The following is a 25,439-nucleotide window of genomic DNA, read 5'->3' as shown; positions in this document are numbered from 1 at the left end:
TCTGCGCCCCATCCCCGCTACAGCTGTTCTGCAGGGGGTGCATGGAGAGGCAGAGTGCCGGGTGCTCCAGCCATCCCAGGGTGAAGCTGCAGAGGGTCTGTATCCAAGAACTTGACCTTCTGACGCCCACAGAACAGCGAGAAAAAGAGCATTTCTGAACAGCCAGTGCAAGTACCACTCACCCAGGAGGTGGCGGGTGGCAGGGCCAAGCCAGTGCCGCATAGGTCTGACAACTCCATCCCCCACGCAGGTCACTGACACGCCGCCGGAGCTGCTGCATGTCTCAGCACATGTGAGGAAACACAAAAATAAGCTGCAGGAATAACAACTTATCTTGATCTGTTCAGGGCTTCTCAGCAGCGGGAAGAGCTGTCTGCCCCCAAAACATGCCTGTGCCTGCTCTGCAGCAGTGGTGGCACGGCCCCGGCCAGGGCCTGCCCGCACAGCAGCCGCTGCGGTTGGGACACCCCAGCACCGCTCCCTGCCAGCACCGCCACTGCCGAGGGAGCACCAGCCTCCAGCGATCCCACCCGGCAGCACCCAGCCCGTGCGTGGTCCAAGCACCTCGGCCACGGTCAGACTTCACCTTGGGTCAGCCCCGAGGTGCAGCAGCACGCACAGAACCAGCCCCAGAAAGACCGCGCCGCACTGGCCCGCCACGTGGTGAGGGCGAAGCAGGCATTTTGCAGGCCTGGCTGTTTGCTGCCAGCTTTCTGCCTTGGCAGCATCTGCTGTGGGGTTTCTTTTTGCTGTTTCTGACGGCGCCATATGCCTCTGTGTCAAAACAATGGCACTTGCACACTGACTGGGAGCTCTCTCCCGCGCTCCCACCGAGCTCCCTCTCCCTAGCGAAGCCCGAGCGCCCACAGGGCTGGCCCCGAGCACCACGCTGCTCCCGGGGCGAGCGGGCACGATCGGGCGGCCAGTTCAGGCGGGGAGGGCTGCCGTGCGGCTCTGAAGCCGGGGGAGCCAGTCAGCGAGGGGCTACGCCACCACGCACCAAACCTGAACGCGGGGGGAAGCCGGAGCAGCAGCAGCAGCTCCTCACTCCTACAAGGATGCTCCTAAAGCCGGGCGAGGGGCAAAACACTACGCCTGGATTATTTTAACATTAACAACAAAACCCGTGCTGTGGTCCTTAGAGCAGCTTCTAAAATACAAAGTGCAGCCTTGCCCCACAAACCCACATCTCTCTACACCTCTTCTCCCTTCCCAGACAAGAGGCATCCGATTCCTCGGTGCAGAGATCCAGAGCTGGCCCCGCTGGCTGTCCAAACCCAGTTCCAGCGCTCACAGCAGAGCCTCTGAGGGCAGAGAGCTTTGCCACCGACCTCCAGCTTCCGCCCACAGCAGAGCTGCTGGAAAAGAGCATTTGCCTGACAGGGGATCTGCACCGAGCGCACGGGTCGCGCACTGCCCTGCTCCCCCATGCTTAAGGGATCTGGCTCGGCTTTCCAGTCCAGTTTCCTCCCCACCAGTGGCCCCAGGCACCATTCCCAGCTGACCAGTGACAGAGCACCGCTAAGCCCAGCCCCTGCCCTGGGCCAGGCTCACCACCCCCTACATCCAAGGAGCACCTGTACTCTCACGAAGGTACCGAAGCCTGAAGTCACAGCACCCTGCGTAACCAAATAGAATTTCTCCAAGCATATCCCAAGACACACGAACAAATCCTGCTTCAAACAATGCTGCCAGCTCCCTCCGGGCTGAGGCACCAGCACCCCAAAGCCCTGCTCTCCCCTCTGCCACACGCTCTGAGCAGCAGCTTTACACCCAGGGAAAGGAAGAGGAGACATCCAGTCATCTTACTCATACCAGGTTTATTTTTCTCTTCCTTGCATTTCTGATACAAGGGATGTTACCAAGGTCTCCACAGCAGCAAGCCTTCTATAGAAAACACAGTCATTAATCTCCCACGGCAAAACCATTCCTGCCCCACAAAGAACACCCACACAGAACACAGCGGCGCAGGCAGGGACACACGCTCACAGCCTTCTGCTCAGGTGAAAACGTACTAACGCCTCCTAGCCGTACAGAAATCAGCTACTCCAGAGAAATCTTGTTGCACACACAGCCACCGGGGCATTCATGGACAATCACGCTTTATACGCTAGCTACAAAACTGGATGTAGTGTCTCGTAGTGCAATATTTGCAGGTTTGGAGGGACCTAAGTCTGCATTAAGATCTTTTCTAGGAATTGTACTCCTGAGGAATGAAGAAAAAAAGGGAGCAAAGATTTTATTTCACTGTGTTCAACACCACCCTTCATAGAACAATCCTTGTGCTCTATTTAGACACACTGCATTTCCCTAGAAGAAAAGATATCTCGTGTGATATTTTAAAGTATCATCGGTACAAGCCACTGCCTAAACCTCTCAGCGACACAATCAACAAGTGGTTAATGCTGAAACGCTCTACGTAAAAAAAAAAAAATTAATAATTTAAAATAAGAAATTTACTATGACATTCTCTAGACTCACTTAGTCCAGTGTCTTGGATCCTCTGCATGCAGACATTCCTGTCCTCACTAACGCTTCTGATCACTCCCGTTTCAAGTTACTGAGCCGACACAGAAAAACGATCCCGACGTTGCTTTCCAGACGCATTTGCAGGCACTGGTTCTAATAAAAGGGTTACCTCTCCGAAAATGAGCTGAAGCAAGACAGAAGAGAAAGATGAAGCAAAGGCCATCTCTATGCTCTTGGTTGAACAGTGCCAAGTATTTTCTGGTCCGTTTGAAATGTGCAATACATCGTGGTCTTCCAAAGCGCCCAGGGAGCCTTCTCCGCGTGGAGACCTGCGCTACGCTGAGCACGCCTTGGGACGTGAATCCCTGCGAGCTGGACCAAGGCAAGCCAGAGGATGAGGTAGGGTACGCAGCCTCGCACCGGAGCGGCTGCTGCGAGCTGACTTGTGCAGCAAGGCCCCGAGCTGCTCTGCCCACACAGTGCAGAGGGGCCAGAGCACGGGGCGAGGGTCACCAGTGCCTCAGGAAGGTACGGGGGGCGGGAGGGGAAGGAAATCCAGGGGAGATACTAGCAGCCTCTGTGGGAGCTTGTTTTAATAGTGAGCAGCAACAGGGGAAGGGGAGAAGGTGACGGGTTTTTAACTCTCTCCTGAACAGAACGTACATGGCTTCCCTTTGTGCCAGAAACCCAGCAAGGACAGAGCCACCCAGGAGACGGCAGCCTCTCCTCTCGCCTGGCCCGGGCCGAGGCAGGACTCGCAGCAGCGTGAGGGACCAAGGCTGGGAAGCTGCAGAGACTTTACAAATCAGGCTCGGGACTTCTTTAGAAATGGCAGGAAGGGTCCACGCCTTCCCAACACACACACGTGCACACCACCCACTCACACCCTGCCTTTCAGAACAACCTGAAAAAGCTGCCTGCTACAGGCGAACATCAACTGGTAAAAATAAGGCCAGAAAGAGACAAAGCGACCAAAATAAATAATTTGGCAACAAAGCAAATGTGGCTGTTACGCAGAGGCCAAGTCCTGGTTCCAAACAGCACATTTCCCTAACAAAAGGGCCTGCAAACAAAGTGAAACTTCCATCCAAGTGAGAGGAATTTTGCCAGCGGAGGTTTCCAGAGAGCACAGGGGGCACCTGCCCCACTTGAGCACTGTGCTGGGGGGCAAGGGCTGCCCAAGCCGTGTGCCAGCTCCTGTCCTCTGGAAACAAAATAAAATTAAGCCTTTTCTGCTCCTGAGCAAACTCAGGCAACAACCCCTTTCATTCAAAGCACAGGCTCTGGCAAGAGCTTGGCAGAGGCACAGCTGGCTCAGCACGCTGACCCCCAAGCCTGCTGCTTGAGCTCGTAACCTCCGGCACTCTGAAGCCTTCCTGAGAACGGCAGAGTCCATCTGCTTGCGTTTAACCCGCTGCTTCTCAAGTCTGGGCAAGTGGCTCATCCTCCAAGGCAAACACAAGGGCCCTGCACAGAGCAAGGGCACCGGGAAGCCCCCGCGCAGTACCTGTCCTGAGTAAACACTGCCCATTTGTGGCACATCCGACGCTGCAGCCTCGCGCTCACCTCCATGTGGGCTCTGTTACGTTTCTGCCTTTGTGCACCTTCCCACAGACTGACTTCCACCCAGTAAGAAACTGGACCATCTCCTGGGAAAGGAAAAAGAAACACTCCCCCAGCAGCAGCTGCCCAGACTGCAGAGCCTGCTGGGGGGTATTACGGTCACTAATCTGACTGGCACTTTTAATGTTCCTGTTACGCTCCCCTGGGGTTTGCTTTTAAAGATGATTTACGTGGGTGTCAAGTGAAGTGCATTGGGTCAGGCCCGTCACCTCCTCCATCCTGGAGCAGTGCCGAAGAAGAGCCAGCCCTGTCTAGCCCAGCTCTTCCCTGTAAACCTCTATTACCAGCTGCATCTCTCCGGCCCTCGAGCGAGCAGTCGGCTCCCGTGGAGCCGATCCACCCTCTGTGCACGAGGGCCTCCACCTCCAGAGGCAGCCAGCAGCTCCGAGAGCCCCCATCGCAGAGTCCAGGGCCATGGCAACTAGGACAGTTCAAAGCCAGTGTTCATGCTGATGGCGTAGCGCAGCTTCTCCCGCAGGATGCTCTTCTTGCTGTAGTTGGGAAGTTTGAGGAGGTTGAAACACGTAGAGGAGGTTGGGAGACGCCCGCCTGGCTCCTTCTTGCGGATTGTGAAGAAGCCTCGTAGCACGCTGCCCAGCGTGTCACCGGTGTCCTGGAACAGGGCAGAAACGCGTCACCCTCGCGCTTCTCTGCTGGGCTGCTTATACACAGGGCAGAGGTGCTAACCCAAAATCTGTCTGCTAGGAGCAGGGTGCACAGGGAAACAGAACAAGAGGTGTGCGGCACAGAGAGGTCCCGAGGAGAAAACACAACCCTGGAGCCAGGCAAAAAGAGCCCCAGCGCTGGTGTGCGTGGGAGGAGGGAGGCGCAGCCGTACACATCCTGTTAGTGTCAGGTTGTGTCTTTACGCCTCAGAGTTTCCTGATCAGACAGAGATGAGGAAGCTGGGCAGGGACGGAGGTTTGCCAGAAACCTGGCGGGGAACGCACCAGACACAAGCAAGCAGGGTGCCTACCTGATCATCAGAGACTTCCACGCAGCGGATGGAAAAAGGAGGCTTGAGGTAGGCAAAGCCCAGAAGTGGAGGCCTGGAGCAGCTGGTAACAAACTGAAAAAGTGGTGACGGACAGTGAAAGACAGCACAGTGAGAGCAGCCTGGCTACAACAGACATGCTTAGGGCTAACGCAGCCGCAGCAGACAGCTGCTTGGACTGGCATCTGAGCACCCGACAGCACGATACCGCTGAGCTTTAGTGCACAGCTCTGCTCGCCTTTGAGAGCGGGACTATTCACGGCGACGCAAGAGCATTTACAGAAACTCCGCTTTCACGGTGCCCCTCTGCAGGGGAGCAGGATGTTGATTTTAAGGCATCAAGCATTCTGACACCCTTTCTATTAGTGCAGAAAGCACTCAGCTAACTGGAGGACAGCACTGGCCCAGCCAGCCCGAATCGCAGGCTGGGCTGGAATCACCACATTTACCTTGAGAAACATGGCTCGCTCCTCCGGGCTGAAGTCGTTGGCGAGGATGTCCCACAGCCAGATAATGACCCGGTGACTCCCGTGGAAGCCCCCGTAGTACACCGTGTGTTTCCTGGGGAGAGAAAGGTTGTGACAGGCTTGTGTCCCAGTGCAGCAGGAGGGTCACAGCTGCCAGCTCCTGGAAGGATCAATACCTGCCACGAGTCAGGGTTCACTGCTACAGCAGACACTGCCAATACTGAGCCCCTACTGACACTTACCGGGCACTTTATCAGAGAAAAGCGAAGGGCAGAGAGAAATTCTGCTCTCAGGAGCCAGTAGAGGAAGAGATCCTTCCTGCTCATGAGTACTTTGTCCAAATTAGCTTTAAGAAACATGTTCCTCAGCTCCTCTCATTTCTGTCTGCTCCTCAAATTTCAGTTAGGAGGAGCAGCAAGTTGTAAAAGAGTCCATCTCCTGCACACCTCCAAACAGCTCTGTAATAAAATGGCTCGGTTTGTTGAGTGAGAAGGCCAGCAGACCAAGTTGCTCACTTACTTTAAGTCCTCGAGGTCAATCTCAGCATTGTCACCAGAGATCAGCCGCTGCAACTCCGGTGCAGAAAACATCCGAATCCATTCGGGCTTAATGATCGACCTGAACCCGCCGATGAGGGCTGCTGTCTGACTCTTGATTTGTGTGTGCATCCGGAAGTGAGCCATGAGGTGGATGTAGCTGATCCTGCGTGCGACAGGGAAGGCAGCAGTGAGGGAGCCAGGGCAGCGAGTGACACGCATGCTGCCAGTGCAGGAACAAGGTTGCTGACCTATCTCTCCAGCCCAAAAGGGACTAGCATTGCCTGAAGATGCATTATACTTTCCCCTCCAGGGCCCTGCTCTTTATTTAGGCAGAAAGAGTTGTTCTTCTGCCCAGACTTTGCTCCTCTCCCTGCCTCTGGGACTGTGCTCATTTCTTAGAGCTTCTTTCCAACCCAAGGACTAGCTGGCTCTAATAATCACTCGATCAGCCTTGGCCAGACAACAGCTCACAGAGGGGAGCGTGTGTCCAGCTCCTCTTTAAAACATTAGATCCCCAGCCACGGGCACTCCTCTAGGTTTGAAAAACAACCGTCTGGGCTCTGATGCTACCCGCACCGAAACCCATGGCTGGAGAATCCACACACCAAAAAACACGTAGGAGATTTCCACCCTCATCCCAGGAGTATGGAAGAGGTGCACTGTTTATTAGAGGGAGGCACCATCAGGCTTCCTCCTCTCATGAACTGTCAAAACAACCAAGCTTGCTGATTCTTCTTCATCAGCTCCGAGGCAGGCACCACCACAATTACAGACTGGGTTTCCAGCTAGGTAACCTCACTCCGCCATAGCAGACAGAACTGTTTCTAGATTGCTTCCGCTTATAAACCTTCTCCTGCTCCCTCCCAGCTACCAATCTGCATGCGCCTCTGCACAAAAGCTTCAAAGTTTCTGCTGTAAGCGAGTAGAGCAACCCACAGGACTTTCAACTTTTTCCCTCAGCTGACTTCTGACAAGCCAGAGGAAGATCCTTTCAAATGCAAGGTCCCTGGTCAGAGCTCAAGAAAGGAAAAGATCGGGAACATCAGATTGCAAAGCACGACTAACAAAGACAAATCCTGAGGTAGGAGCGAGCTTTCACTTGCCATTAAAGAGAACAACCCCCAGATTACCAGTTCAAACACACATCTGCTTAATAGACATTTTATCCTGCTTTTATGATCACTGAAGGGTAGAGAGAAGAAAAAAAATGGAGGGAACAAAAAGGTGGGTTTGGTTTTCAGGCTCTGGAGTTGACATTTACGATAACTATCTAAAAGCCGGTTATCTGTGAAAATAGCTACAGGGCCTGGTGTCTCCTCCGATTTCCTGCGTCTAAAGTACGACTGTCGACTACATTTGAATTCACCACTGTGTCTTCTGAAGAACAGTGCTTTATACAACTGCCACATGTTATCATTCTGAGAAGATCTGTCTGCTCCAAGGTGTCTTTGAGCATCTGTGCCCTCTATGTTCACGACTGTGTGCCTGAATTGCTTTGAATCCATCTGTCTGTATCTATCACCGTCATTAAATCCTGCAGAATCTCACAGGCTGTGTGCCTTTGACCTCAGAAGCGCTGTTTCAAGAAGTAAATTGTCAATTTTTATTTTGCAAATCGAATTTAGTACAATTTCTGCCGATGAACTGTAACCAGTAAATTCTATTAAGATATTTATGTGCTCCTTCTACTCCAATCTATCTCAATTCATTCCAGATGCAAGCCCAAGGAACTAGAATAAAGTATTCTGCAGTGGTGACCTTAAAAATCTAATTGCTGTACTTACTTATTTTCATTGGTTACAGGAATGGTCTTCCCTCCAGGAACAAGTTCATGGCAAACAAGCTGAGGGAAGAAATGATTGTATTGCTAATTACTGCCTGGAACCACAATGGAAAGAAACGCCACGCTAAGCTGTTACCTCCCCATAAAACATTCATTTTTACAATAAAACAGTAAGATTTAAATTTTAAGTAATAATCCTGCTTCTGCCTTGAACCAGTTTCAGTTAACTACTAACACAGTAACTGAACAGCAGGGAACTCCGACTCTCCCACCAGTGGAGCCAGCTCTTCTTCAAGGAAGCCTCCTCTCTAGTCTGATCCATCACTGCTGAACCGCACACAAATCAATTCAAAGAGCCCTGGGGGACTGTCACGATCCCAGAATCCAGAGGCTAAACAAGCTCATAGCTCGGTCTAACAGCACAATCCAAAGCTGCCTGCTCCACAGGCCTCATGGCGGGCCACCCGAGTGACAGAGCTCCCTGGAGCTCACTCTCCTCCCAGCTGGGCGCTCAAAGGACGAAGCCGAGAGCACTCAGAGTGAGACAGCTGAGAAGCAGCTCCTCCCTGCCCTGCCAGGTCAGGGCCTGGTGCTCAGCCGACAACGCTGCGCAGGGACAGTGGCAGGGACCCTCTGGGTGCTTGCTACGGCAGAGTCATGACTCATCTTTACACCAACACTAAGAGGCAGAAAGTCGTCATTCACGTGTTAAAGCGGCCTCCGTGCTTCAGTTCCAGGTGACTTCCAAGGTCAGGAAGGAGCTCAGATCCCCTGCACCCAACACACTGCTGCCCCAAGCAGGGATGCACATGTTCATTTAGGAACCACAGAGTTACCCCACCTGGCTGCCTCAGCATGGCCGAAGCACAAGCCAAAACAGGAATCCCCTGGTTGATTTTGAAGTTTTGAGTGCTACAGCCTTCAATGTACAACTGCTGGGCTCTCGTACGCTGTTTCCTACCTCCATTTTCAAGGCGGAAAAAACCTCAAGGCTGAAGCCTCAGCAATCCTGAGGCAGCAGCAAGGTGTGCAGCCCACTGTGCAGCGGACGCAACCTCTCACCCATGCGGAGCAGGGCTGTATCACTACTTACCCAGTTCACCCTCGCAGCTTTGCAGGTGCATTTACGCTGCTCTTGCCACTATCAGATGTACGCAAGCTACGCCCAAACTAGCCAGCTTAAGGATAAGAAACTGCAGCACACGGAGATCTCAAGGACAAGCTGCCCCAGATAAACACTCCCCGACTTAGCGGTCTCTGAGCTCTGTGCCACTGGATCTACGCTGCTAACAGTGCCCAGGCTTAGCACTAGCTGGAGTCTCCCCACAGAATTTGCAGCAACAACAGCATACACAGACAGCCAAGGCATTTTTATCTTATCTATCCATATTTTCCAGCTATGCACACACAGTCTCACAGAACTCAGAGCTCAAGTGCAACCAAGTACCTCCAAGCCTTCACAAGGGACTGTGACAAACAACCTTTTCTCCTCAGGGCCAAGAGACCTCCTGACACACTTCAAGTTTCTCTGACAGAAACGGCTACGTTTGAAGAAAAGGAATTCCTCCGTATCACACAGATTCTTCTTTTCAAAAGAGGGGAAAACCAGTTATGCAGGGAAAGCATAAAACAATGTTTTTCAACTAGAAAGGAAAAAACCCTGGCAGTAGAAAAGTAAGGGTCAGAGGGCAACCTTTTCTGTGGAAAAAGCTGTTCTCTGCCCACAGCTAAATATTGAACAAAGCCGCAGAATCCTACAGCTGAGTTCAGAGAACCTCTGAAGCTGAGCCAGCCTTTCAGCACAGGCATTTTTTTTTGTAAAAGGAGAGCAGAGCTAAGCCCTAACCACAATCAAACACAAGGTCATTTACTAGTCCGTGCCCTCAGGATTCTTGTTCAGATGGGCCACGCGGAGCAGCCACCTGACACATTCAGAAACACAAGCCCCGAGTAAAGCACACTCTGTGTGGCGTGAGCTGGGACAGACTGCCTGACTTTTAGATGCTCAAGACCAGCTCTCAGAAAGCTCAGCAGAGAATAATAGCTGCCTTCTGCGGGCAAGTCAGACTGCAGGTGTATTTCTCTGCTCTAAGAACATTAATAAAAGCTAAGGAACGTCTGCTCAGGAGTCAAGCCTAGCTCTGCTGCCAAGCCCTTACATCCAATCTGCCACTTCCAGCACCACAGGCTTTCCCGTAGCAGTGGGCAACGATCCTCAGGATCCCTCTCAGTGCTTCAAAGGCTCTTCCTGGCAGCATCAGCCAGAGAAGTGAGTGAGATGTTCCCACACGGAACAGCTAGGATCTAACCAGGAGTAAGAGAGACTGCCTGAGCCAGGGCTGTGGACTCCGACTAACAGCGCCCAGAACTCTGCTGGTCACCACCCAGCACAAGGAGAGTGTTTGGAACAAAGCAGAGAGAAGGTGCAACACAGTCATTGAATAAAAACCTACCTGACCCATCACATCTTCATCATAGGACAGCGTTAAGCCTAAGTCGCTGATATCACCATCATAACGCTAGAGGAACAACAGAGAAAGGGAAAGAATGTCAGCGATTAGCAGCAGGGACAGAGGCTCTGCGTTTTTCTATTACTCTCCCACTAAGTGATCCCCAGCAGTCATGAGGCACCAACGCATAACAAACACATCAGTTGCTCTAGGTTGCAGAAAGACTGCACAAGAGCTGAGGCTAAAACTCAGGATTTCCCGATTGCCAGTTCCAGGTTTACATGCTCAGACTCCTTTCTCATCCCCGTTTGCCCTAGTAAAAACCCAGGACAGCTATCTGCCAGCCCGCCTCAGAATCACCAATCCCTTCCAAATTGTTTTTAAAGATGATCAGTACCCCAGAGGTATTTGCAATTCTAGTATTTCTAGCAGCAGCCAGCGATAAGGGAGTGGAACAACAAGAAAAATAATGCTCAAACCTTAATTGAAGTGAGATTTTTATAGAACTCAGAGTCCAGGGAGGGAAGCTCATCTACGGAGCTGTAGAAGACACTGTGGTGGTGCCCAAGCAGCTGACTCAGGAAGAAGGAAGCAAACGGTACATCCACAACTATTCCCTACAGACAGGAATGCACAGGTAAGGTCCTGCCACATACTTGCTCTGTGCAACATCTCTGGTCACCTATGAGGCCTGCAGGCAGACCATGTGTTGTGGAACAAGTGCAAAGATGCAAGACATTGAAATCAGCTACGAAAACCACATCCTCTTAGAATCCATTAATTAGCAGAGCAGGTGCAAAAAGGCAACAGTGGAACCCTGTGTTTCCTTTTTCTTTTTTTTTTTAAAAAAACCAAAGAACAAAAAACCTTACATGGAGGTGGTCATCCTGTCACTCCATCCTCCTTTTAGCCATATGTCCCTTTAAGCAAGGTATCAACAAATGGATGCTTGTAAGGTGAACCACCAAAATAGCAGACTACTCCAGCTGGCGTCCCCAGCACCAAGAAGAATAATCAAGATATGTCCCAGGTTTTACCTCCAAAATTATTTTTAATACATGCCTGAAGAACTGCCAGATTGTTCCACCATCCGTATCTTTATCTGAGTAATTTTTTCCAACTCACCTCTTCAGTAACACCTCCCCAAACATACAACAGATGCTCTCAAAGGCAAGGGGCACCATCACAGAACTGCTTCTGAACAGTGCCATACCAACACTGACGAGATCCTACCACGGCACTTCTGTCTCACCTCATATACAGCCTTCCCAAGCATCTTCCCCACAAACTCAAAGAGCTGCAGGTAGTTCTCATGAATGTAGGACGTTGGGGAAGGATACAGCCTCTCGTCACCACTGGTTGTCTGCACAAACAGAGATAACAGTACGGTGAGTCAGCCTCTTTCCCTCTGTAATGGGTCTTCGCAGCCAGCATCGGCGGCCCTGAGTCGTACCTTGAACAAGTTGAGTGCAGGGTCAAACACCTTCTTTATTATCTCTTCCAGAAACTCCTTGAAGACACCATCTTGATCAATACCAGCCTCGTCGACTCCCAGATCATTCACAAACTTCACTCTGATCACTCCCTTCATGGCATTCTGGGACAGCTGCCGTAGCTGTTCATATCCATCCTACAGAGCAGAAGAGCCAGAGGACAATCATACAGGCAGACATGTGAAACTCCCGTGCAGACACGCTGCAGCAACAGAAGACAGATACACCACAGACAGCTCTGTGTGAACACAAAATCCACTGACAAAAAAAAAACAAAAACAAAAAAACCACACCACGGTATTTTTCCTAGCCAAAACTCCAGGTGTGTAGCAGTCTGAACTGAACTAAGGTCCAGTATTTTCCCGTAACGTCAAGCAGACAGAACTGGCACTGTGTCCCTCAGCACCCACAGAGAAGATAAAAACATATTCACACCCCATTCTTGTCTGGTTGACTTCTGCAAGCCAGGTTCGCTCACCTCCAGCATACGTGAGCGGCGGATAGTGATGTGTGTGACATGAGGTGACGCGGAGCTGGTTTCAACTAGCCCAAGCTTCTCCTTCTCCTTTGTAACCATATTTCGGAAAAGCAGCACCCTCTTAAAAAGAAAACAAATGTGAGTCTTCATCCACAAGGATTCTTATCCACCAGCGCAGCAGGGCTTTCAGATGCTCCCGACGCACGCCCAGAACTAGCTCTTGGTTGTCTTGTTCCCAGGTAGGACCAGTGATGCCACAGCCACCTACTCACTAGAAATCTGCCTCCTTGTTCCCCACCGGGGCAGAGAAATCCTTGAAACCCCGCTTTGGGAGGGACAGGGTACTGACAATACTGAAAACAGCAGCACTTCTCTTATAACTTAAAATATGTCATCTCTGCAGAATCGCTACCTGCAAAAAGACACTCTGCTTTCAGCTTAAAGACTTTCTCCAGAGCCACATCATGCGCTGCTGGCTGACTCTACGCAGCTGCCCACACAAATAAGCTCTCTCCCAATGATACAAATCAAGACAGTTTAGAGGAAATATACTGAGGAGAGTGAGGGGAAGAAGAATTTTGTTTAACTGGCATTTCATCACAAGCTCCATGCTACAAAATGCTCAAGACGCGCGTCCCTTCCATCCCAGGCCACCCAGGTCACCGGCTTTTCAGCCTCCATCCTCTGTCTCTGTCCCACTCACGTTCTTGTGGGGAATGACGTGCGGAATGTACTGCAGGAGCAGCTGGGCCCGTTTCTTGTCCTTGTCCAGCTCCTGGAAGAGCACGCTGGGTTTGAGGTCCCTTACAAAGAAAGGCACAGATTCAGAGATCCCTGAGAAATGCCTAGGTGTGGTAAAGAGCTGGGGGTAGGAGAGAGAGGAAGCCTGTAATGATTTCAAAGACCACTTAAGTGCTCAGGTGCACACATCTAAGAAGGCCAGAGACCGTCAAGCTGTTAGGTGCCGAGTCAGTTTTCAAAGCACCACCCTCCATGAGCAGCAGCTAATCCTTACACCACAGAAGACAAGCAAACAGGACCGGCACCCTTAAATGCAAACATGGGGAGCAGTTCTGACCTTGATCTCACAGGCAGAATGAGAGGGACTCAATTTAAAGTAAGGGATGCCAAACCAGCCACCCACAGGGAAGCTGGTGCACTGGGACAAACACACGGCTGCACGCAATCCTTGCCTTCAGCCGGACACGTACTTGCGTAACCAGTGATCCTCAGGAGCAAAACGCCGGCGGCAGTCCCTTTCATACAAGACCATGAGCCAGCCATGGACAGAATGAAACAGCTCCAGGGTCTCCCCTCTGGCGGTCTCTGAAGAAAAGGAACAAAGCAGGAATGTCCAGGCACCCTAGGTAACAGGAGCGTCCAAAAGCAACACATTGATCACCTGCTCCACGCTAATAACGGCGTACTTCTCCTAATCTCCGCTGCCTTCAGAGGGAAGGGAGAGATTTTGTGCCTCCCAGAAGACAGACAGCCTCTTCTTTGATCAAAGTGAAAAAACTCTTGGCCACATCAAGGCCTTCTCAGCCAGCTCCAACTGAGCCATCACAACAGAAATGGACTCTCATCTAATTGCCAGAACTGAGCTGCATCCAAATTACGCCAGCATATCGATCAACTAGAAATCTACGGAGACCCTCGCAAGCCTGCTCTGCTTTTTCAAAGCACTGTATCACATTCTTGTCCAATACATGGCCCAGCCATGCTAAACTTAGCCTCTGGCAAAACCCAACATGCCTATCATGTCTGTTACACAAATTCTTACTGGAAATAGAAGTGCACTGTATTTGGTGCCAAGCACAATAGTGGCATCTGGACACCAAAAGATTGGGACATATTCTCACGCTACACAAAGTAGTACAGGTTTTTTTTTGTGCAAAGTAACAATCATCAGAAGCATCAAATTCCAAAATTAATGCCAATTTGTTGTTCTAATAGTAACCTCAGCTCAAGCTACTAAAAGCACTTACCTACAATTCCATCCCAGATCATCTTAAATACAAAGGAATTCAGAAAAGAAGATATGGTAACAAGCTCCTCCAGTTTGAATGAAATCTGCTCTTCATAGACTTCTATGTCATCAAGAATCCTATCAGGGAAAACAAATGCAAATGCACAAGTGTAAATGTAATTCCCTTTTGAAATTTTCATAAGGGCACATTATCCTTTAGCAGCAGCTCTCATTTCTATGACAACTGACACCCATGAGGATCTAAAGTCATAAACAACTAAATCTTATTTATTGATTTTGATCAATATCTGATCCTGACAGAAGACAGTCTGTCTTCTGTTGAAAGGTCTGAGATACAACCAAAGTCATTATTTCACAGTTAAGAGGACCTGTGCACTCATGCCCAAGAAAATGTTTTCATCATTCAGGCTAAGAAAACTGTCTCTACCGACCAGCAAAGGCAATTTTCCATCCTCTCTCCCATCCTTTGTGTTATGTAAGTCCACGAGCGAGAGAGGAAAGGAGTTGCAAACAGAAGCACATAGACTGAGGGGCTTTCTTGCAGCAGTATTATAACATTGTTCCTCAAAGCTTTTGAGGAACACTCAAAGTGTTTGCTTTGGACTGACACAATTATGGCCCATAAGCAACAGAGAAGTGTTTCCTTCCCCTCCCTAGCCAGTGCTGTAGTGTTCTGTTACCAGTTCAGCCAGCTGTATATTCCTGAAGCAGCACATGGCTGAGAGGGAAAGTCCTTTTGAAGTCCTTTATTTCTCAGGACTCCATCTGAAAACTTGCTGCTTTCCTCTGCCTAATGATCTTTATGCAAAGGCAGGAATACCTTAACTCTTGCTCTTGAAATTGAAGGAACAGCTTCACGTTACAGATCTCGAGAGCACCCTCTGCTTGTTACCTACGTGATGAGGTGGCGGGAGCAGTCACAGAAGAGCATCAGCATGGCCAGCAGCCTCTTGGATTCCTCCGTATCATTATTCAAGCACTCCAAGAAGAGTTTTAACCCGCCCTGTGGTCCCAGCTCACAGATAAAAGCCCATAATTTGGGCAACAAATCATCCAGGTAAGTGAGGCCTAGCAATAGAAAAATACAAAGCACACTCAAGCCTGTTCATGCAGGCTCAAAGCGACGGACACGACCGGGAGCTGAAAGATCCTTCTGCATAGCAACACTTTACTCGTACAGAACATAAGCACCATGTTGGGCTCCAAGCCTGTCTGCATTAACAGGAGATGTACAATCACCAGGAAAGGAAAAAAAAGCTTTTAATGAGGCATTACTTGTTTGCATATCTGAAGTATTTTCCTGCCAATTATTTTGCAACTTTAGAAAATAATTAATTCCTGTGACCCAAATCACCATTACAGCAATCTTAGAGATGAGAACACAAAGAACAGAGTTGTACCTGTGGTCACCACTATAGCCACAAAGCATCCAAGGCTCTGGACTCATTCTTCTGCTCTAGCCACTAGACCAAGACAGTGCTTATCTCTTCCTCCATCCATTCCTAAGACAGGCAATTTGTTCTTAAGATGTATGAAAGCAGTCAGTGTTTCCACTACATGAAAATTAATATTGCTAGGCTTCTCGAAAACACTGACTCAGTCTCAAGTTTGATATGGAGTAAGCAAGGTTTCATTAAATGAAAGCTTGCTTCAATTTGTATTCTGGAGAGTTAATGCTTGATAAAGAAGTGATGAATGTTATTGATCAGATATATGATTCAGGATGGAACAAGCCTTCCACCCAGCCAGTCAATAAACTGTTGTCAGTAATAAAACTACCAACAAGTCAACAGAATTTAATAAGAAAAAAATCTGTTTTTTTCTCTCCACTTTTAAAGTGATTTGAAAAGCACAGATGTGCCCTGACCTGTGAGTATCTGCAGGCGGATCTGTGTGAGCGTTGTGAGCGTGGTTTGGTACAGGACACAGATACTGCACACCTTCTGCACTTCTGCTGAGTCCACTCGCTTGCCCCCAACAGGCTTGAGAATGTTGCGGACAGATGCAGACTTCTGGAACGCTCTCTTGAAAAGATCTGGTGACAGAGAAGCACGCGAGATGTCGACTCAGGAGACAGACGTGCTATTCCAAACCTTTTCTTACTCTCAGCCACCTGGCAGCCGTGCGATAAAGAGGATTTTAAGTACACTAAACCACTCCGTTGACAGTGGGTTTTGCCGGACTTTTCTACAGAACGCTGTACAGCTGCTAGCAATGCAGAAGGACATTTTAGTGAGGCCACTACTTCAGAGCTTAAAAACCTACCAGAACTGCAGTAACGAACGACCACAGGATCTAGTGCTATGGGCAGCAGCTAGAAAATAGCTAGATTACAGCTGTCTTATTTCAAATGCTCTTCTGCAGAATCACCACGCGCCACAGGTCCGCAAGCCAGCTTCACCTCACTTTTCACCTCATCTTGCCTTGGGAAGTACTAAGTTATGCAGTAAGCACTTCAGCTACTCAAGAAACAATGAAAAAACCTGCTAAAATTTCACAGCACCAAAGACAGACACTTGCCCCAGGTCACAGAGGCATCCTAAGCAGGAATTACAAAAAAAAAAAAAAGAGAACATATCCCCACCTAAGTAGCAGCAGCTGCTGCAAGTAATTACTCAAAGCTTTTAACATAAGTGGAAAAGTCAAAGCCTTGCGAGTCTGGGAGAGGGAAAGACACACGTACACACACACACACACACACAAAAACCCCAAAGCAACCCTCCAGAACTGACTCTTCATAGGAAGGCTGTTCTGAGGGGAAACGGGCTGTGCTGGGAGCTGAGCTACTTCCTGACTCTCCAGCAATTTCTTGCTGAGCACGTCGCTGAAGAGGATGCGGATCATGTGGACTCCCCAGAGATGCTGCAGTTGCTTTGTCAGCAGAGGCATGGACTCGTTCAGTCTGAAAGACAAGTCAGAGAGACACGTTAGAAGGCAGGCTGGAATAAAACACCAGACAGTGACACTTTGATACCTTTACCTCAAAGTCAAAACGGAGTCTGCACACACCCTACAGATGGTCCTCAGAGGGAGAGCTGATACACAGGTCCTGTATCGAGTGTACCAGCACGGCCACTGCTTACCGTGCTAACGGTACTAAATTAATTTCCTCATGTAATAGTCTGTGTATGAGTGCAGCAGTTTATATTGTGCAGCTATAACCTGAAGTATCTGAGAAGTTACTCTGAATAGGGTCACACTGTTCATCTCAAAACATAAAACACGTTGCAGCACAAAAAAAAAAAAAAGGAGAGGCTTAATCATCTATTGCCACGAGGTCCTTCTCACTTACCCATAATCCACAGTCTGTGAAAACCAGCCCAGAACAGGATGCCAGTGGGTGAGGTTGGATTTCTTTTGTGAAACGTACTTCTGGCAGTAGGAGAGCATATGAATGAGCACACCCACAAAATGAGCTGTCTCCTCCTCAAGAACTCTGTCGTTCAAGGAGCCCAAGTACACAAGATTACCTGATGGAATGACCAGCACAGCAAGACTTAAAAGAGGAACAGATGTTGTGGGACACTGCTTACAGACGTAACAGACAAAATGAACTTGCACCCTTTCCCAAGTCCACGAGAAGATTTCTGTGAAGAACGGCGATTAGAGGCTACCCTGCAGCAAGTCATTTCCATCAAGCACTAAGGTGGCCTGTCACTTTGGCATCCTCCTGCGGCCTTCCCATCTGTATCCCACCAACACCTTCTACAAAGTACTGTAAGCTACAGACGATCCATGGTTATTCCCACGTTCCAACTGTTCTTCTTGTTACTTTTACACAAGTGTGAACTGAAATATTCCAGCAGCATGTCTCTTTAGGGAAGTTAGATTTAAGTCTGCTATGTTACAAGACTTTCTCAGAGTCCAAGTGAAAAGCTAGCACAGGTAACACTTCACAGTTTAGGCATGATGACATGTATACAAGAGCAAGTCTCTGATCCTTCCTCCATTTGCAAGGTCCTTAAACCACGTTTGCAATATCCCAAAATATAACTCAGTTATTATTTAGAAACTGCCTAAATAAGGATTAAAAAAAATTACGAGTTGGAGGCAGCTCTGACCCATGGAGAAAGAAGGTCTGACTCAAGACTCTCTTCCAAGCACAGTAAAAAAGAAGCGCTACAGACGCTTACCTAACAAACACAGAGTGTGACTTCCTTCTAGGCACACGCAGACGTCTCGGCATTGTGCTTCATGACTTAAAAATAGGATGAACTTGCGGAAGAGATCATGAGATTCTATCACTGCCAGACGCTGAAAGATAGAATTTAACTGCCAGTGAGGCTGGGAAGCATTGGACAGAACAACCACATCTGATCTGCCATCAGCAATTCAGATTGCCTTTTCTTTCCAAATAAAGCAGCAAGTTGAGACTGTGGAACTGAACAGAGTGTGTGACAGGAAGCTGGTCTAGGAAACAAAAAACCTTGTGGGTGAATAGGCCACGTTCTAGTTGCAGACAGACCTTTGCAACTGTCTGTCTGCAAGAACACAGCATGCCCATTTGGCACAAAACCTGCCCGCCTGCATCAAGCTACACAAAGAAGCAGTCACATTTCATTAGATTAGTGGACAGCCGACGAGTTACCATCACAGATCCTTTGCCATGCAACAGACTAACTTTTGCTTTGGCTCTGTCTGTGGCTACAGAAATGGAAGAATAAGGACATTAAAAAAAAAAAAAAAAAAAAAATATATATATCAAGCTGTGTGTCACAAATGTCTTCATTTTTACTTTATTTATTTCAGAGCATTTCAGCCCATCATCCCACTGGTGTTAATAACTTCTGTGGTATTAGAAACCCAGAGTATCTGGAGGGCGTAAGGACCAAGTGTTTTCACAACAGAGAGATGAAACTGGCAAAGACAGAAATGCCAATGCTCTGTTCCAGGAACTCATGAAACGGAATAACAAGTGGCCTTACACGATATTCAGTGGACTTTTGGTACTATTACATCAGCCACTTACCTCAGGTGTTAGAGTAGCAAGATGAGTCATTATAGCAGGCACAGACATGATATGGATCAGAAATGACCTCAACAGATTGTCTGAAAACTGCGCAGCAACCACAGGGCTACAGAGAGAAAAACACTTCAGTGCAAGAACCTGATCTAGCAGAGTAAGACACAGCCTTTAACTGAGCCGTTCCGAACTGGCTGCTGATTCTACCCTCATCAAGAAACATCACTGGGAAAAGAACATTACCCTACACTTCTGTTTTCATAGTAAGTTCACAAAATTGCTCATGACTCAAAGGAACGGAAACCAAACAGTTCCCAGTATAATGTACTTTCACACCGCACGACCATACCACCCACAGAGCACTGTAAGGGTTATACGGATCATCTCCTAAGTTACCCTTCTCCACACTGCCATAAAATCAGTAATTAAACAGCTGTTTTCCTTAGGAAGGTGTTAGGTGACACCCACTGCTACTCTACTGAACATCCCAGCCTCAACATCCCAGCAGTAACAGCTACAGAAGGGAAGTGGCACACAATTAAACACTGAAGTCTTAAAAGAGCGCTCCTTACTGGCTGCAGATTTCCAAAGTGAAGAGATGCGAGGTCAGGGTAACAGCATACTCCTCTTTTTTTAAAACAAACCAGATGGAATTATCAAAGATCTGCACTCACTTCTTGCTTCAGGGACAAACTTTGCCCCCGCAAACTGAACAACAGGCCCATCTGCATCATGAAGAGGCACAACCGTACTCATCTACAGAACTCTAAGCCCTTCTGATGGTTTAACAGAAAGACACACAGGTCCTGCACCCTGAACTGGACTGGCACTCCGAAGTCTAGGCTCATACTAACACTAATACCGACTTCAGAGCACTCCTGCCATCCTTTTTCATGTCAGAAAGTGAGCTATTTGCCCAAAGCAGCTTCTTTCATCAGGCTGATATTCTCAATGGCACAAAGAGATTGGCAGAATGAGAAGTCTTCAAAAACACAACAGAGACAACTTTAGCTGCATATCACCTGGCTGTCTTACCGCAAAGCAAGAGAGAAGATGGCAGTTAAAGAGCCTTTGGACAAGGAAGGTCTGGATCTTGCCAAGCCATTAGTTAGCAAAATCTGGAATTAAAAAAAAAAAACAAACAAAAAAAACCAGAACAAAACCAAAAACTCCTGCAGTACTCCAAAAAAGATCATGATTACTACTGAAAAACATGATGTTTATTTTCAGAGTAGAGAAAAAGAACACCACCAAAGTAACCTAAAAACCAGTTACTCCAAGTCATTTGTCAGACCTAGAAGGACCTCGGGTTAATAACGGCGTAACAGAGAAACTGACATCAAATCAGACACTCTGCAGTACTTATTTCTCTACACCTGTACTCAGGGTTCTCAGGTATTTTAAAATTAACAGGAAAGGCTCACAGCTACCTAGTAATTAAATTCTAAATTTAAAAGATCAAGAAAAATTACATCTGTTCCTTTCCCGTACAGAACCATAAACAAATCAAATACATGCAATACGGCAGCAGCAGTGTGGAAAAATATTCACGAGTCCTTTCTGTTCATCTTATTACCAGATGATTAAGTAGGATTTAGATTCAGCAACAGCGACAAAAAGGAGGCAGTGTATTTGGTCTCCAGTGCTTTGAAGAAAAATACAGCCACACCAAAATCACCGGTGCTCCACAAGCAGCTTCCACCTGACACACCACCACAGAGATCAGAAAAGCTTCCTCAGAGCAAGGACCACAGTGCAGGACTGGGGCTTGTTTTGAATAAAGAGAAGACACAACTATATCAGCCCAAGACTGACCTGCAGCACAGAGTAAAATCCCTTCTGATTGAGATGTCCCATGATGTTTGCACAGATGTGGTTCATGGCAGGCCTCAGGGTTTCACCTTCCGGGTTAAAACACTGATGTTACCAAACCAGCATCGCACTCCACTCTTCACCTCCTTACAAACCATAAAACAGCGTGCCAGTTCACAAGCCCTTCCCATACAAAGTCCTTGCCCTTATATGCAAAATCACCAATTTAGGAGCGTTTCACATCGACTTGTTTAAAGTATAAGAGTCATATTTCCTCATGATACTTGTCTACTTTTTCTACGTGTATTTCCTACGAAAACGCAGAGCTAAACCCAAATTCCATTATCCTCTGAACACTTCTCATGTGGGGGATTTTGGAGCATTATAAAAATGTTGTAACTGTTGTGTTCTAAGGGAAACAGCGCATCTAATCCCAAGGGAATCCTTGCTGCCCATTCTACGCTTTGTGGAAGCACAGAAGCATAATGAATCTTTGTGGTAAGCCTGGGGAGAAGGTGCAGAAACAATATTCAGTAGATTTTAACAGCAAAGTCCAGATCAGTGGCTTAAAGTACTGAATTGAATGCACCAACCTTTTCCCCGAAGGATTTTCCAGGTAGAAGTGTCTGTGAAGGTGACAAGCATTGTGAGGTGCAAATTGACCAGTCTGGAGTCTTGTAAGATGTCAGGCTGCAACAACAAACACCAACATTAACAAATCAAATTAGCTTTGTGCCAAACAGACAGAACTGTTAAAAGCAGGGAGACAAAACACAAAGAAAACGTTTCTCACCTTAAGCTGCTTGAGAAATTCACAGCAAAACCACAAAATGTCTTTGATCTGTTTGATCCACAGGAGCGTAAGGTCTTTGGAGAGCGCCAGGGACACATACCACACCTGAGACAGGCAGGACACAAACGGGAGCAGTGATCAGCATTTGTGCCACAGATTGGCAGAACACATTGACCAGGAAGCTTTGTATGAAAACGATCTCCTCAGTGCCCTGCTCAGCCCCACAGAGGAACCAAGTCATTCCCCTCCCCAGAATTCACTGGTCAAAGCATACCACCCGCCACAGAAACAAACTGCCCTTTAACTCCTATACAGAGCAAAAACACCAGAGGAACTCCGCAGAACTTGTCAAACTTTCACCATGGAATCTCAGCAGTGCTGAGGGGCTTTCGAAAACTAAAAATTCAAGTATCACCATCCCAAACCCCCACACATATAATTAAAAAAACCCAAACAACCCTCCCACCCTCAAATAAAAAAATTCCTGCTGACCTTGGGCTCATTCTCAACATCCATGCTATTAAGAATACACCGGCACAGCTTTTCAAATCTCTGGGGGGAGGAAAAAAAAAAAAACAAGAACAAAAAACAGGTGGCATTAGTTCTAACTATAGGAAGGGCTGTTCTGGAAAAGCACTGGGGACAGCTCGGCAGAGGGAGTAAGACAGCTCTGTAACAAAGCAAATGTTCCACGCGCATTCCCCACAGACAGCGCCGAGGGCTCCTTCCCCGAGAGCGCATCTACGCATCATGCTACAGCTATGCAGAAGAGTTTCCACTTGAACACAGGAACTTCTCAGCCTTCCCTGCCACATTGCCTCCTTCAGCAGCACGGGCTGAAGCCAGGAAATGCATCCTCCTGTGGGGTCCAGCTGGAAGAGCTTAACGCTAACGCCTGCAGCGGCGTGTTCCAAACTCCCAGCCACCACAGCTCGCAGCAGAGCTCAGCAACCACATCCACAACTCCTTAATTATTACTTCAGTGCCGCTGTACTTCCCACGCGCTTGCAAGTTACAAAGCCACTCTGAGCTACAGAACTGGCTGCTGCATTTATCCCAGCTGAGAGCGGTGTCCAAAAACAGCGGGAACAAGCACGGCCAAGTCCTCAGCGCTGCAAGGGACTGACTTGCGGCGGGAAGGGGCGGGAGAGGAGGAAGTAGAACAGACATGTTTCAGCAATGCACCCAGTTACTGTAACGCAGAACTTCTAACGGATGCCAGGCACCTAAAAAAAATTGTATGTAATAAATATATATATATTTTGATGCTGCAAATACAGAAAACTGCATTTGCAATACTTGTACCATCATCAACAGGAGTTCGATGGAACAGAGATTAAAAAAAAAAAAAAAAAAAAGAGAAAGAGTCACCCACCGCTGCTGCAATTTAAATACAGCCTTTCGTTTTCCAATTGTTTTCCTTGTAATTGGCCCTCACAGTTTCCTGGGGCAAACATTGTAATTTCATACACACTACAGCAAAGAGCTTCACGCTAAAGCCACAAACTCAGGGCAGTAAAGCAGCTGCGATACAAACGGCCTGCGCACTACGCGGTGCCAGAACGGCTCTCTGCGAGCTCGCCACGGTGTGCCTGCCCGGGGAGCCGACGCAGCGGACAAAATCACAAGGCACCGCTCAACGGCTGAAGTTGGCATGGGAACCAGGAAAAACGTTCGTTAAACTACGCCCTGAATACGGAACCCCGCTAAAAAATTCAAGGGCTCTTCTATTTCATTCCTACGGGTGGATTTCTCCAGGAAGGATTAGGAGACGGAGATCACATTTCTGAAGCCAAAATACATTGCAGGAACTACAGGATCACTGCATCACTAATTAAATACATTTACCTTGTTAAAATACGTACTTGAAAGGAGAAAAGCATGTCAGAGTAGCAACCTTACCTCTTTGTCCTCTCTCTGATTAAATACGAACAGCAGTTTCCTAGCAATTCTGAAGACAGAAAGGGCACTTCTTTTATTTGAGCCAGATTCATTTGCCCCAAAGAAATCCTCCACTTCTCTCCTAGGAAAATGGGGAGAACGAGCACCGGCAGTTAAAAACCGAGCACGCCTCTCCAGACAAGAGCAAGGCGTGGAAGGCAGAATCCCACACACCTTATCTCCCTCTGCAGGCAGCACCGACAGAGGAATCTCCTGATCAAAGCCTGGATCTGGACGGCGGCGCGCTCCCTCTCCTTCAGCTCCCTGCGCTCCTCCCGAGCCTGGCGCGCTTTGTCGAGGAACTGGGCTTTGGAGGACTGGCTCGCGCTGAACATTTTTATGACCTACCAAAACGTAAATTTAAAGAAACAAAGAATCGTTGCAGTAAGCACCTGGGGAACTGGAAGCAGAGTGGACAAAAACGCACCGGTGAGGGTAATTCTTCACACTACTTCTGAACTACCTGCACCCGCAGTGTCGCAGGGGAAGGGGAGTACCCAGCAACACAGGAGTGCACGCAAAGTACAGCCCAGGCAAAGCCAGCGTTGCTTGCCAATGAAAATGCAGTAACAGCACACACACACACTGACATCAGGATCATTCCAGCAAAGCCCACAACCTAATGGAGGCAAGTAGATTTTAACAGCAAAAAAAAATTTAAAAAAAATCAGTGTTGTCATTGTGTTCTGTACTCCAACGTCCCTTTCCAGTCTTAGTTGTTTTCCTTTTCTTGTTGACAGATAACACACAAGAACAATCCTATAGGTAAGGATATGAGGGACAGGGCACAAAGGACACTTGGAAGCTGATTTATTGCCACTCAACAAGACAAAACACACAGAGTCAACAACAGCTTTACAAATACTGACAATGAACTCACCTGAGGGCTTACTTCTTCAAAAGAAGCGTATGAGAATCATTCATACACAAACATGACGCTAATCCGCTGGCTTCAGGCAGCTCCTGCACAGATAAGCACGTTCCCTGGAGATGATTTGAGGATTTACTCTTTACCTCTGCAGTTCTACGTCCTTTTGACCAACCTTGCTTCTCACTGCACCCTCAAGAAAACGTGAAGTCAGAAAAGCTTCAGGAGATGAGAAGCAGCAGCATGGCTCAGTTGTGATCACTACCACACGTAGCTTCTAACACTTCAGAGCGGTGAAGAAGCCATTTGATGTGTGACAAAAGCGGAGGCCAGCCTCGGGCGTGCCAGGGCCCTGGGCACCGGCGAGACCCGAGCAGGAGCCGCCCCACAGAGCTCCTCCTTACACGAGAGCGGCCGCAGGGCCCACGAGCCACCCCCACAGCCTCAGAAGTGGGCTCCAACGCTTCGGGCCTCGCCTAAGCCACTAGCGAGGCAGCCAGCAGAGACCCAAACGCCCATCTCGCGGCACCTTGAGGCCCAAAGCGCCTGCCCGCGCAGCCCACCCCGCCGGCTCCCAGGGGCCTGCCCCACAGCCGCCCGCCGCCCCACAGCCCCCCAAGCCCTCACCCTCGCCCCGCCGTCGCCTACACCACCGACGGAGGCAGGGCCAGGCCGAGCAGCCCCGGGGCAGCTTCGCCGCCGCCCAGGCCCAGGCCCAGGCCCGCCGCCCCGTTGCCCGGCAGCCCCCGCCTCCTGCCCCGTGTCCGCGCTCGGAG

The 25,439-nt window shown here is 48.7% G+C and overlaps 1 protein-coding gene across 10 annotated transcripts; it reads right to left on the bottom strand.

Annotated features, from left to right (window-relative positions):
* Positions 1–1,800: 1,800 nt before the first annotated feature.
* Positions 1,801–25,391, bottom strand: UBE3B (ubiquitin protein ligase E3B). Of its 10 annotated transcripts, XM_086761682.1 has the most exons (29): positions 25,291–25,391; positions 24,839–24,946; positions 24,676–24,779; positions 23,970–24,139; positions 23,757–23,877; positions 22,347–22,406; positions 21,855–21,959; positions 21,655–21,751; positions 21,065–21,150; positions 20,285–20,367; positions 19,256–19,361; positions 18,420–18,540; positions 17,579–17,756; positions 17,019–17,188; positions 16,154–16,321; positions 15,183–15,354; positions 14,285–14,403; positions 13,508–13,622; positions 13,000–13,099; positions 12,297–12,416; positions 11,779–11,955; positions 11,578–11,688; positions 10,805–10,942; positions 10,329–10,394; positions 7,877–7,935; positions 6,073–6,255; positions 5,536–5,647; positions 5,069–5,161; positions 1,801–4,705 (listed from the first exon to the last, which is right to left on the bottom strand). In XM_086761682.1, the coding sequence occupies exons 4-29, from the start codon at positions 24,128–24,130 to the stop codon at positions 4,514–4,516; spliced, it is 3,213 nt and encodes a 1,070-aa protein (XP_086617808.1). In that variant the 5' UTR covers positions 24,131–24,139; positions 24,676–24,779; positions 24,839–24,946; positions 25,291–25,391; the 3' UTR covers positions 1,801–4,513. The 10 variants fall into 10 exon arrangements, with proteins under 10 accessions (XP_086617808.1, XP_086617811.1, XP_086617807.1 ...); XM_086761685.1 differs by lacking the exon at positions 24,839–24,946 and having other exon boundaries at positions 24,676–24,758; positions 25,291–25,390; XM_086761681.1 differs by lacking the exon at positions 24,839–24,946 and having other exon boundaries at positions 25,291–25,375.
* Positions 25,392–25,439: the final 48 nt, after the last annotated feature.

This window comes from Chlamydotis macqueenii, chromosome 17, assembly GCF_036417535.1.
Source record: "Chlamydotis macqueenii isolate bChlMac1 chromosome 17, bChlMac1.mat, whole genome shotgun sequence".
NCBI lineage: Eukaryota > Metazoa > Chordata > Aves > Otidiformes > Otididae > Chlamydotis > Chlamydotis macqueenii.
The sequence above is the reverse complement of the archived record's forward strand: the minus strand, read 5'-3'. Positions and strand labels throughout refer to the sequence as shown.